Source organism: Spermophilus citellus (assembly GCF_964194105.1).
Source record: "Spermophilus citellus genome assembly, chromosome: 6".
Taxonomy (NCBI): domain Eukaryota; kingdom Metazoa; phylum Chordata; class Mammalia; order Rodentia; family Sciuridae; genus Spermophilus; species Spermophilus citellus.
The window spans coordinates 7,813,829-7,828,265 of NC_138187.1; the positions used below are offsets into that span (position 1 = coordinate 7,813,829).

General features: G+C 46.0%; 1 protein-coding gene across 8 annotated transcripts in view; it reads right to left on the reverse strand.

Annotated features, from left to right (window-relative positions):
* CRAMP1 (cramped chromatin regulator homolog 1) overlaps positions 1–14,437 on the reverse strand; it is a 60,238-nt gene that overhangs the window by 14,421 nt on the left and 31,380 nt on the right. For all 8 annotated transcript variants that reach the window (XM_081298522.1, XM_081298518.1, XM_081298521.1 and 5 more), the window contains 5 exons: positions 6,010–6,095; positions 5,438–5,561; positions 4,417–4,498; positions 2,512–3,648; positions 1,162–1,339 (listed from right to left, as the gene is read on the reverse strand). In XM_081298522.1, coding sequence (XP_081154648.1) covers positions 1,162–1,339; positions 2,512–3,648; positions 4,417–4,498; positions 5,438–5,561; positions 6,010–6,095 — 1,607 coding nt within the window. The remainder of the gene's footprint in view (positions 1–1,161; positions 1,340–2,511; positions 3,649–4,416; positions 4,499–5,437; positions 5,562–6,009; positions 6,096–14,437) is intronic.

Consider the following 14,437-nt stretch of genomic DNA (forward strand, 5'->3'; position numbering starts at 1 on the left):
CAGAGAAAATATAAAAACAATGACATTCTGTGAATGGAAAATAATCCTGGAGAACTGCTAACACACCAGGACACTCAGTTCAGCTGAAAAGTCACTGTATTTTTTGGTATGCCCTTGTATGCCCACATCTTGTCTAACCTGATGCCAACTCCCCAGGGAGTGAGGCAAACTTGTCTCTTCCAGGATGCACACCACTGTCAGAACACAGGTACTAGGCAGGCATCTGCCTACGGTATCCATGACAACACCCTTTATGCTGAAGTGTGAGAAGGACTTAAGGGCTTAGGACAAACAGAAGCACTCCAGTCCTTACTCCAGGGCAGTCGCTGACTCCCTGGCCACTCCTGGATCAATCCTGGGAAGAGTTGCACGGCTTCTCCTAGGCTAGAGGAGTGAATACAGCCCACACTCATCCGAGATACCCAGCTCTGCCAGGGCAGGAAAGGGCACCTGAGAGCATTCATACTTCTCCCCTCAGGCACTCATGTGGAATCCACCACTCCAGCTGCAATAATCAGCTTACTTATAAAACACCACAGGCTTAACCAAGTAGTACTGATGCCCAGGACATGCATTATGCTCACCTTGGGGTCTAATACATGCAGAGACAGAATTTATTAATTAGCTACCTGGAGCTGGAGGTACAGCTCAGTGGTAGAGCACCTGCCTAACATGCATAAGGCCCTGGGTTCCATCCCCAGCACCAGCAAAAAAAAAATTTATTTCCTAGTTATGGCTGGGGCAGGGTCCACTGTGGTAGGTTACTCTTGTCTTTTTTTCAAGACTGTTCAATTGCTGGCATGTTCCTTAACCAGAATCTTTATTCTAATGTCTTACATGCAAAGAAAAACAGTCCACATAGGTTTAGAAAGAACCAACTCTCCTCAGAGGCCATGAACCACCAACTCAGTATGACATAGCTGCTTCTAGGGCTTTATAATGCAAGAGCCCCCAAGTATCCACATTGCCAAAAGTCATCTCGTCCTCTGATTCTTGGCAGCTCCAGGACCCCATGACTCAGGCCATTTATGACAGGCTTCCACATTCACCCTCCATGCCGATCACTGGACCATGGCTGACCAGACAGTAGGGCAGCCTCAGACACCTGTGCCTTTAGCTTCAGCACAGTCCTTGACCCTGTCAAGCCACCATGACCCTCACCTGGGGAGCAAGGTGCAGCACCAGATGGGAAGGTCTTGCTGCTGCGGAGGGCAGACTGGTTTCGAGGGCAGCGGGGACTCCGGGAACTGATGGTCACCACCTTCCCTGGGGGGGTTGTTGACTGCTCCTCCTGGGCAGGCCTCACGGATGCCGTGGATGTGGCGTTTGCTTCTGGAGCCTGGACAGAAATTGGCCAAAAATGTCCAAACTCAGCACAAAAAAAAAATAAATAAATAAAAAATAACTTTGATGTGAGTGCCCCAAGGAGGTGTGAGTACACCCTTGAGAATTTGGAAGATGGTGCAGGGATCAGAGCCTGATTTCCATGATGGCAAAGGTCGGGGTGTCAAAGACACCTGACCTTGGCATCCCCAAAATCACTCAGCAGCTGGCCAGTTTCTCAAAAACTCACTGATCCAAAAAAAAAAAAAAAAAAAAAAAAAAAAGAAAAGAAAGAAAAGGAAAAAAAGAAACCAAAAGAGAAACAAAAGTACAAATCACCAGCCAGATAAATAATGAAAGCTACTGCTCCCCTGCTTGGGAGAGCCCCTGTATGTCTCCAGTGCTTGCGTGAGTGGTGAGAATGGGCAGGTGGACCTCAGTGCAGGGAAAGGTTTCACCCACTCTGAGCAGGGCCCAGCTGCAGGGAGGAGGTACTGGGCAGTGGAAGAGAACACTCCTTTTAAAACACCCACAGTAAAAAGCCAGTGTAAGACGACTACAGAACCCTTCTGAGTCACAGGAAGAAAAGATTTACACAGCCATAGCTCCCACAGCACCACCAGTCCCAGGGCCTGTCTCCTTTGCCTTACTTCTCCCAACTCTGCCAATCTCCCGTGTCTTGGGCCTCGTGGGGCACTTATCACAGCTCTACTAGGGAAGGAGTTGCAGTAGGATGGAAAGCCACAGGACAGGCCCCCATCTCTGACCCAAGGTCTCCAATCTCAGTGAGCCACAGGCCAGTCTTCTCTACACCTGTATTCCATAGAGTCACCTGGGGTTATCCCTACAGTCTTCGGTGCTATTCTGGAAGCTGCATGTCTAAGTTCCAGGTGATGCTGAGCTGCTGGCAGGCCCTAATGTGAGTGCCTCTGCTGAGCTTCTTGCCCACCATGCTCCACACCTTGTGCTTCCTCCTCCCCTAGGTTCCTCAACCATGTCACTTCTCTCCATGTAAAGCCAAACCTGTATGAACTCATAATCCATCTGGTCACAACTCACTCACCCCCAACAGCCCTGACATTGGGTCTAACCAGGAGTCACCTCACTGCTCAAGCTGCAGCCACCTTCATGACCAGGTCTGGTCAAGGCCCGGGTACACTTCCTGAAGGGCCACACTGACCCACTTACCAGCTTGGGGTTGACCTCCGTGGAGATGAGCCTCAGGAGGCAGTTCAGGAGGCGCTGCTCATGGGGGACCGGGGGACAGGGGCGGGTGGCCCGGCTCTCAGGGCCTAGCACAGCCAGCCAGTCATACTCCAGCTGCAGCTTGCTTGGCTTGCCCATCATGAGGTAGACTTCAGCCAGTGTGAGGCTCTCAGACGTCTGCAGGCTCCAGCCCTCCTCGCGCAGCTGCTGGGCTAGCTGGCTGGCAGGGACCTCTTTTGGGGGCCTGGTGGCAGGCTGTCCCTGAGATGTCAGAGGCTCTGTAGGGCTTCCCTTCTGTTGGGGCTCCTCTGAAGGTACATCTGCTGGGTCTTTAGTGCAAACATCCAGGGGAAGCCCAGGGCTAGGGCCAGGCTGAGGGTCTGGGCCAGGGGAGGTGAGGTCAGGAGCCTCCCTGCTGTTGGGGGTGAAAGCCTCAGGGGAGGCCGCCCTGCCAGGAAGAGGATGATCTCTCCCAGGCCGCGTGTCCGTGCAGCGGCACTGTTCCGGGACGATGAGGTCCTGACAGGACTTCAGGTAGCGGGGTAAGGGGTCAAGGAGAGACAGCTCATCCTCCAGGTCTGGGAGCTGGCCGCAGGCACACGGCAGGGCCCCCGGCTCTCTGATGAGGCCATCCCCGCCCTCTGCAGGAGCTGCTGCAGGGGTCTTCTCGAGACTTGGCCCGGAGTCCTGATGCCCAGGGGGAGGCCTGTCAGGAGCGTCCAGGCTGCTCAGACTTGGGGTGGCCCCCTCCCCAGGGGCACTTTCAGGGGAACTCTCTCCAGAACTCTGCAACACATCGATGGCAGGAGGGGGCCGCCCACCGCCCTTACCCTCAGTGCCACCCCTTGGGCACTTCACCTGGCCCCGGGCTGTTCCCTGCCCACTCTGGATGCCCAGGATCTGGGCTGGGGGTAGCGAATGGGCATCTTTGGTGCTCTGCTTGCACCGGCCACCCTCCTGCCAGTGCACCGTGCAGAAGGCCTTGGAGTGCACCACACGGGCCACACCAGGCAATGGCGTCAGCGTGCAGTTCTCGCCAGGGAACAGGTGCAGCGCCACCTTCTCCTGTGTCTGCAGGGCGCTGGTGTCCGGGAGCTGCCGCTCCTCGAGAGTCTTCCGCTGGGTACACTGTCAAGGAGCAACCCTGCCAGCAACGCTATGGTTATATTGCTCGCCAGGTGTGGGGTAAGGGCCCCTGCCAGAAGCCATATCTGCTCCTTGGCATCACAGGGGCTCAGATATGCCCTTACCCCTGACCTAGGGACTTTCCTCAAGCCATAGACAGATAACGTTGGCCCACGGTATAGGGTCTCTGAGAAATTCATACCTCTGGGGGGGATAGTAGGGGATAGGAAAGGTAGCAGAATACAACAGTCACTAATATGCCATTATGTAATAATGTGAGTATGTAATAGTTGTGATTCTGCAATCTGTATTTGGGGTAAAAATGGGAGTTCAAAACCCAATTGAGTCTAATGTATGAAAGATGATATACCATGAACTCTGTAATGTGTTGAACAATCAATAAAAAAAAAAAAAAAAAGAAATTCATACCTCTGATGCGCACTGTACATAGGGAACAGGGAGGGTCAGAGCCAGCCAACAACACAGGTGGGGCTGTACCTGTGTCACGTCACCCACCCTGCTGGCACAGGTCCTTCCACCACACCATATGGGCAGATGGCTGGCCAGTCACAATGTGGAGAGCTAGTGTGCCCAAATGCCACCACAGCAAGGAGGGGACAAGTAGGGCTCTATACCCAAACCCCAGTGGCAAAGGGCTCCTACAGGGTCCTGTTGTAATAAGAAAGACTAGGAAGTGAGACCCCATTCCCAAATAGGAGGAGCTGTAGAGGCTGGAAGGTTTGTTTAGTTGTGAAAAGATACAACTCGCACTTCCTGGAGTGCCCACTTCTGCTTCAAGAACTCGATAAGGCTGGACACCTTCCGATGCAACTCCACAATCATCCTAAGAGACAAAGAAGGGAGGCTGCCACAACATGAAGCCAAAATCAGAAGGGGCAGGGCCTTGTCAGGGTCAGGGAGGGCACCAATAGGACCCAGGTTCCTTCTCCTAAAGATCAGCCCTATCAACTGAGCTAATACAGATTCCCACAATCACTGAGGAAGTGTCACCAGGTATGGCACTGCTCCCATCATTGCCTGGGGTGCACTGTGTGGGAACTGTGGGTGCCTTCAGGATTTCAGGGTTGGAGTGGCCAGCCCTCACCAATCCTAAGGAAATAAACACCACATGGATGGGGACAAGGCACCAACAGTGCCAGAGCTCGCCCAGTGTGAGCAGCTGGTTTCTGCAGACTCCACTGGCGCAGTATCTGTAGACTGGAAGGAACTAGGAGCACAAGCACTGGAGGGGACCCTTAGTGGCACTGGGCCCTGAGGTGAGGAAGATGTTCTGGACAGACGGGTGGAAATTCCACAACACTGAGAATGTACCAAATGCCATGTGACTGTAAACTTCAAGGTGGCTGATGGTTTATTTTACATTGTGAATCTACCTCAATTTAAAAAAAAATGTTTAAAACAGCCCATCCCTACAGCAGTTCCTTGTGCACACAGCAGACACCAATTTGGGAAGCCAGAGAGAGAGAAGCAGTAGGGGCTTTATGGGACAGAGAGGAGAGGAAGGTTCTGCGGCCACTTGCCCTCTGGCCAAGACTTTCTCTTATCATTCACACTCCTGAGAACCCTGGCCAAGCTCAGCACCTGCAGGGCCCCCATCAGACCACCACTGTGGCAACATCACACCCACACCCTGTCCTCAAGTGACGCCAGAACACTAAGGTGAAACTTGCTCCTTGCATCAACTCCCTGAGGAAAACCCACACAGTACCCTTTATTCCTGTCCAGACTACAGGGACCCTCCTCAGGCTGAAGGCCACATTACCTAAGGCGTGGGTTCTGGGCAAGGCTCTGCACTCGTGCCCAGGCATGGTTGTTCCGTGGTTGTAGCTCTACAGGGACTTTCAGGGGCAGACGTACTGGCTTCTGGTCCTCTTCATCACTGAGGCCTGCAAAAGGGAGAGACAATGAAAGTCCAGAGCAGATCAACCTCAAGGCAGAAAGTAAAGTGCTTTTACCCCCCCCCCCCCCCGCAAAAAAACAACAGAATCAGAGCGCTGTGGACAGACTGCCTTGGGACCAGAGGCAAGGAAGGCAGAGGAAGCCCAGCAAGGGAGCAGCTAATGAAGCCACTCACACACATGCACAAAGGCCACAAAAGATCTGCTCCAAATAGCTCAGAGCCCTCTGTCTTGATACTGCCATGGCTTCTGAGCTAAACTTGATCTACTGAGTGGAGGCACTGCATTTCAAATGGATAAACTATCTATCTGCAGTACTGGGATTCAGCTGGACCAGGCACAGAACTATTCGGCAGAAAACATTCTTAGCTCAGGCTGTTACCAAACAACAAAACAACTGAGCTACAGGTGTCCCGGCCTTCCCCTGGTCACCTACCATCAGGATCACAGAGCTTCTTCAGGGCCCGGCACATGGGTGCTTTGATCCGCAGGTTCCTCCCTTTGTAACGTACTGTGGTGGCTCTGGGAAAAGAGTTGGGAAGAAGTGCTGATGCCTCTGGATCAATACACATAAGAAAGGGCCCCCTAAGGGGCACTATGTAGGAACAGAGGCTCCCATGCTGTCACCCAGGACCCAAGTAAGGCTGTGGCTCTGGACATTCACAACTTTTTTGACCAGGAGATGTCTGCTGTTTACGGGAAACATGCTGTGTTCCCCCTACTCTGGCAAATTCCCTGGCACAAGCTCTTCTCCCAGCCCATTAAAACCATTATTCTGCACTTGGGCAAATGGCTGTCCATTTTTCCACCCATCCAATCTTCATGTGCTTCTCATCCTGGGGCCTCACAAACTGCAAAGCTACCTCACATGATCAGGTGACATATCTCAATCCACCCCTACATAACCTCTATGTATCCTCTTCCTGACTGCCTTGCCACACCAGTGTTGCAACCTATCCCTCTGTAAACCACACTGGTGGGCCCAGAATACAAGCAGCCAGAGAACAGGGTATCACAGGCCCATGCCTGGAGTCCCTGTATACGTTTGCCAGAGCTTCAGTGTGTTACAATTACAAGATACCTATAATCCCATAGACTAGGGAGGCTGAGGCATGAGGGACACAAGTTCAAGGGAGGCCAGCCTCAGCAACTTACTGAGGTCCCCAGCAACTCAGTGAGACCCTGTCTCAAAATAAAAGTAAAAAAATAAAAAGTAGAAAAAGGCTAGGGAGGGCTGGGGATGTGGCTCAAGTGGTAGCATGCGTGCAGCCTGGGTTCAATCCTCAGCACCACATACAAAAAAACCAAAGATGTTGTGTCCGCCGAGAACTAAAAAAAATAATTTTAAAAAATTCTCTCTTAAAAAAAAAAAAAAAAAAAAAGGCTAGGGATGTGGCTCAGTGGTTAAGCACCCCTGGGTTCAATCCCCAGTACAAAAAAGAAAGCAAGAGGACAGTTCCTCCAAAACACAGCTGGAATACTTGTGAAACCCTCCATAAAGGCAGGTGGTTTTAAAAGTGGAGGTGAAGTGAGGAGTGGGCAAGACAGCCAAGACCAGGCTTGACATGGCCCTTAACTCTTGCTGCTATGGGTACCTACTCACTTCAAAACTAGAAAGCACAAGGGATACAGCAGAGTTTCTGATCTGGGAGAAGAACAGGATTCTAGTCCAAGGAAAAGCTGTGGCCTGCCTGGTCTGCATTTCACAGAACGTTCCAGGTGAGGATGTGCCTCACGTCATGGATTTCTGCTATGACAGCCTTTCTGACTGACCCACATCCAGTTGCAATCATATTAGTTCAGAGCTGCTTTTGTAACTGCCACTCAATTTCTGAGAAGTAGTCAGTGAAAAAGTGACGGCACATATATGTGATTCTAAAGATGTGCACAAAGTGACACATTTATCTGTACATATTTATGTTTGTATCTGCACATTTACACACATAAATTCCCTAAGAATAAAATTCATTGGTGTACTTGGGAAGAAAATCTCTGGCGAGGGGAACAGGATAGGGTAGTTGTCTATTTCATGTTTGTGTTTGAAAATTTTCTGAGCATATTAGATAATACTTGTGTAATTTAAAAAAATGTTATTGTGAGAAAATCCTGCTTACAATTGGATATCAGAACATGAACTATAGCTTTAAACAGAATGAGCGCAGGAGGGACTAATAGTTCCCTAATTTGACCTAAGAGTAATGCCGCAGTCTGGCTGGGCACAATTCAGGAGCCACTTGTCAAAAGAAACGAACTTTATTTTTAGAACCACACAGGCCAAACAAAACAGCTCTTCAGGAAAAACCCTCAGAGCCCAACTGCCACCACCGGCTTCCCACAAGCCTCTCACACAAACAGGCCCCCGACTCCAGACAATCACTGGGTCAGGACTTTAATCTCTCCGGAATCCAAATCGGCTGGTGTTCTTCCTGTGGAAACATACAAACAGACCCCCGACTCCAGACAATTACTGGGTCAGGACCTTTCCATTGTCCTGTTAGAATATCTTTCCAAAGTACCTTGGCTTATGTACATTTTTTGGACACGTATGCCTTTCCGCAGCACTAAGTCCTGATGAATCCAAATTTAAAAAGTTTAGAGTAAAAAGGGTTATTTTAAGTTTATCTTTGGGGAATATATACCCCTTTCCAATTCCATCTTTTTGCTTTAATAAGTGCATTTTAATAGTTTGATGAGCTCTTTCAACTATGCCTTGTCCCTGTGGATTGTATGGGATTCCTGTTATATGAGTAATGCCAAATGATGAGCAAAATTGTTTAAAAGAGGTAGAAGTATAACCAGGGGCATTATCTGTTTTTAACTGTTTTGGAACGCCCACAGTGGCAAAATTTTGTAAGCAATGAGCTATAACATCTTTAGTTTTTTCTCCAGCATGAAGGGAGCCCATCAAAAATCCAGAAGAAGTATCAACTGTAACATGCAAATATTTTAATTTTCCAAATTCTGGCAAGTGTGTGACGTCCATCTGCCAAATATGGTTAGGTATCAATCCTCTAGGATTGACTCCAAGATTAACTTGTGGTAAAAAGGTCACACAATTTTGACATTGTTTTATTATTTGTCTAGCTTGTTCCTTAGTTATTTTAAAACGCTTTTGTAAAGTATTAGCATTGACATGGAACCTTCTATGAAAATTTATAGCTTCTTCTAGTGTAGAAACTAAGGGCTCCAGGCAATCCTGTATGTGCCCTGATATGTCCTATAAAGAATGGATCTTTTCTGTCCCAGACTAGACTTTGTATAGTGGAAAGCAAAGAGAAAACAGTAGAGGAAGGGGAAATCCTACCAGCATCTTCAAGGGATACTATAACATTAACTATATACTGACTATCGGAAAATAAATTAAATACAGAATCTTTAAACATCACAAAAGCTTGTAATACTGCATTAAGCTCTACCTTTTGAGCTGATTGTTTGGGTACTAAAAATGTAAAAGTTTGATCAGGTGTAACTATTGCTGCTGTACCATTATTTGACCCATCAGTGAATATATTTGGAGCATTCATAATAGGTGTTTTTCTTGTCATTTTTGGAAAAATTACAGGATGCGATAACCAAAAAGACAATAAAGGATTAGATGTAAGTGGTTATCAAATGAAACATTAGATTTGCACATGATTATTGCCCAAGTATTTAACTCATTAGCTAACTCATCAATTTGATTCATAGTATATGGAGTAATAATTTTATTGGGAGAAATTCCAAACACTCCCTTTGCTGCTTTTATTCCTTTGAGTATTAATTGTCCTACAGCCTCAGGATACCTAGTAAGAATAGTGTTAGGAGAATAAGATAAATGTATCCATAATAATGGACCTTCTTGCCAAAATACTCTGTAGGAATATTTTTTGTTGGTAGTACGATAAATAATAAAGGCAAACTTATATTAATTCTATCCAAATGCATAGTTTCCATATATGTTTCAATGATTTTTAATGCCTTTCTTGCTTCAGGCGTTAACATTCGGGGTGAATTTGGATCTGATGGACCTTTTAGGATATCAAATAAAGGTCCTAATTCTCCTGTTGGTATACCTAGATAAGGCCTTATCCAGTTTATGTCTCCTAATAACTTTTGAAAGTCATTAAGTGATTTGAGTTGATCTACTCGTATTTGAATTTTTGGTGGACGGACCATGGTTGAGGATAATAGAACTCCTAAATAATTAATTGGAAAATGTAATTGTACTTTATCTATTGCTATCTCTAGATTATAATTTTTTAATAAGTTTGTAAGTGTGGCAAAACATTCTAGCAATGTGTTTTTAGTTTTGTGTGCTAATAATACATCATCCATATAGTGAAATATTTGTAGTTCAGGATTTTGATTTCTAAGTGGCTGGATTACTTTGTTAACATAAATTTGACACATAGTTGGGCTGTTAGCCATCCCTTGAGGGAGTACTTTCCATTCATATCTCTGATCAGGACCTTCATGATTCAGTGCAGGGATAGTAAATGCAAAACGTGGACTATCCTCAGGATGAATTGGAATTGAAAAAAAAAAAAAAACAATCTTTAATATCTATAACTAAAACATACCAAGTTTTTGGCAAAGCAGACAATTGAGGAATCCCCGATTGAGCAGGTCCCATAATAACCATCTCATTATTAATGGCTCTTAAATCTTGCAATAATCTCCATTTACCAGATTTCTTTTTGATGACAAAAAATGGGAGTATTATGGGGAGATACAGAAGGTTGTTTATGTCCTTCCACTAATTGTTGTTTGACCAGATCATGGGCTGCTTGTTTCTTTTCTTTAGTCAGGGGCCACTGAGGAACCCATACTGGTCTTTCTGATTTCCATGTAATTTTTATTGTCTCAGTGGCCCTTTCTAAAAATCCAACCCATGTCTGTCTGTTCCTTGATCTATTTGTATTGGTGCTGCTATACCTTGTTCTTGTTTTTCTAATCTTTTTCCTTTCCTAAAACCTTGTCTAGTCATAATAGTGGGTGCATTTTGATTGATGTTATTTGTTAATGTCAAACCTAATTGATCTAGGACATCTCGTCCCCATAAATTTATTGGAAGATAATCCAATACATATGGCTGTATAGTTCCTTCACATCCTTCAGGATCCTTCCAATCTAATACCATTGCACTTCTATGGGGATTAGTCGCCACTCCTAGGCCTCGAAGCGTTTGAGCGGCTTGTTGTAATGGCCAATGTTTTGGCCATTCTTGACGAGATATGATGCTAAGGTCTGTACCTGTATCCAGTAGCCAATTAAATTCATGTCCTTGAATATTTAGTTTTAGCATGGGGCGAGAATCTAAATTTAAAGAAAGCATAGCCCAATCTACACCTGTGGAGCCTAATCCCTTGGAACCTCTTTCTACAGCACAACTGGAAAATTTATCATGTAGGCTTGGTATTATTAGTAACTGTGCTATTCTATCTCCTGGTGAAATTACTGATATACCCTTTGGAGAACTGGCTATAATTTTTATTTCACCTTCATAATTGGGATCAATTACCCCAGGACTTATATCATAAGTCCTTTTAGAGTAGAAGAGCTGCGTCCCAATAATAAGCCTACTGTTCCTTTGGGAAGAGGTCCTTTTACCCCTGTGGGAATGATTTGAACTCCCATCTCTGGAGTTAGTACTGCTCTGGCGGAGGCGCGGATGTCCAACCCTGCGCTCCCTCTGGTTTGTCTGATGAGGGATCTGATGGACAATGTGTCCTGGGCACTACCCTGATGGGGTTGCTGGGTTCCTCCAGTGCTCCGTATATTTGTGGTTTGGGGCCCCGGAGCATTAGGCCCCCCTGTCCATTTTTTGGCAATGGAGCCCGATGCCTTTCTCCACGATATCGTGGATAAACACCTGGTCCTTGTTCGTTTTTTGATAACGGAGTACCCTCTATAGTGGTTTGAGAATGGCATTCATTAGCCCAATGTCTCCCTCTACGGCATCGTGGGCAAATACCCGGTATTCTACTCCTTTGATACCTAGTTTTGTTAAACCCTCCTCCTATGGGGCAATTCCTTTTAAAATGTCCTGTTTGTTCACAATTGTAGCATGTTCTTGGCCTGGCATCTAAAGCCTGTTTTACTGCAGCTGCCACAATTTGCCCTTGTTCATTAATGTCTCTGGCATCTAAAGCCTGTTTTACTGCAGCTGCCACGACTTGCTCTTGTTTATTAATGTCTCTACATAATTTAATATATGTGTTTAAATCTTCATGTTTCCATGGTCTAATGATATCTCTGCACCAACGATTCCCTTGGTCATAAGCCAGTTTTTTTTATTAATGGCATTGCTTGTTCTGTATTCCCCAAAACTCTGGTAGCTGTTTGAATAAGCCTATCTACAAATTCAGCATAAGATTCATTAGCTCCTTGTATTATCTTAGATAATTGACCTTGTAAACCTCCATGTCCTTGTAAAGTCTTCCATGCCCTAACCGCCTCTACAGCAATTTGTGCATATACGCCAGGATCATACGCAATTTGTTGCTGCTGATCCTCATAAGGTCCCTTTCCTAACAACATATCTAGATTTCTCTGAGGATAACCAGCTGCTCCATTTTGCCTAGCCGTCTCCTTGCAAAATTCCTCATTGGCAACCTTCCATAACAGGTATTGACCTCGATTTAGCACAGCTTTACACATATTAACCCAATCTGCTGGCGTCATGTTCAAGTTGTTAATGGATTTGACCAAGCTTACAGTGAAGGGTGCTTGAGGACCATAGGTTGTTACAGCCTATTTTAGCTGCTTCACTATTTTGAAATTTAAAGCATGGTAAATTTGCTGCCCTCCTACCTCAAATACAGGGCATGTTAATACTTGAGATCCTGTCTCAGGATCCGAACTATCAACTGTGGGGGTTGGGGGCCTCCCAGCATATGGAGGTGGCCTTTTTAGTTGGACATTTATGTCCTCTGGTGATAGAAAGGTGTTAGTAACAGTCTCCTGTAGAGGTGGCGCTGTTGGTTGGACACTTACGCCCTCTGGTGATAGAAAGTTGTTAGTAGCAGTCTCCTTTTGTAACTTTCCCCCTGATGGCTTTTTCTGCTCTAAGCTTTGTTCCTCTATCTTTGTCTGAACTGAAGGCTTTGGACTAAGCAAACCAGATACGAATGTCCACAATGGCAATATGCCAACTGGCAGAGTCCCTGGGCTGTTCTTTTCTATTCTTTTTAAATCTTCACCATGATGGTTCCATTGTGATATATTCAACAACTCCTCCTCAAAAAGCCATGGGCTACATTTTTGTATTGTATCAACATATGCCCTGACTGCTCTTGATTTTACTGGGATGCCTCCTTCCTCTAACAATTTACTTAACACTCTTTTGGTTTGTTTTTTACTAATTTCTGATCCCAATTGTACACATGAAAAGACAGCCAGCTACAGCAGCCTCAGACAGGAAGAATAGGCCACACCACTTCTACCTCTCAGGAATAAAGCTGGGTCCCCTCCTAAAAAGGGAAACAGCTGACTGCAACATGAAGAAGTCTCAATTCTTACATAGCGGATTCCAACAATGCCTCTAAAAACTTTAATGTGCTTATTATAAGGCCAGTCAAATAGACAGCGAGGTCCCAAGGTGGCATGGGGGGAGGGGAAAGTTCAATGACTGCTCAAGCCATGGCAGCTACAATCTAATCTACCATTCTTCCACTTGCCCAACCATCCGTCATCCATCCTTCCATTCATTCATTTGCACTGACTTATCTGTCCATCTTTCTATTCACCCATACATACTCATCTATCCTTTCTTCCATCCATCTCATTTGCCTCTTCACCATTCACCTATCCACCCATAGACTCATCCACCCACCCATCCTCTCATCTGCCCCTTCATTCATCCATCCATCAATCTACTCAACTGTCTTTTCTTCAGTCAATCCATCCCTCCATCTGTTCATCTCCATCCTTTCATCCATTCACTCATTTGTTTGGCCTCTACCCACCCTCCATCCAAATACTGACTGAGCTCCCTCTGTGCTTGACACCAAAGAGCAGAGCTGATACTTGGAAAACCTGACTGAGGAAATAAGAAGACCTCAGGAAGAACTCTTTCACTTCCCACCCATGTTTGGTCTGGAGGGATAATTCAGAGAAAACAGGTCTCCAAGTAACATATATATATATATATATATATATATATATATATATATATTTTTTTTTTTTTTTTTTTTTTTTTTTTTGGGTACCACGGATTGAACTCAAGGGCACTCAACCACTGAGCCACATCCCCAGCCCTATTTTGTATTTCATTTAGAGACAGGATCTCACTGAGTTGCTTAGCACTTCATCATTGCTCAGTGTGGCTTTGAACTCTCAATCTCAGCCTCCTGAGCCACAGGGATTTACAGGCATGCGCCACCGCACCCGACTCCAAACATATTCTATTGAGTTAACATTATTGCCAGGCATGGTGGGACATGCCTATAATCCCAGAGATTTAAGGCTGAGGAAGGGGGATCACAAATTCAAGGCCAGCCTGGGCAACGCTATTTTAAAATTTTAAATAAAAATCTTAAGAAAAGGGTTGGGGATGTAACTCGGTGGCATAAAGCACCCCAGGGATCTACCTTCCCCATGGAACCACCTTATCCCAGGTAGAACCCACAGACAACAAATGGTACAGTGGTTCAATATATTAGTAATGCTGGGGTAGGCCTCAGGAATAGTAACCAGGAGGAATGTCTAAAACAAGTAGCAATGCAGCCTGAAGTCAGCTCACAACCTCCTTCAGCGAGAGCTCTGGAAGCAAATGGGCTTTTCTGCTCATCACTGCTTGTCCACGGGCCTCAAAACCAAACAGCAGAGGCAAGACTTCAACAGCAGGCGACTGTGTCATGTGGCACCTGTGTTTGTAATAACCC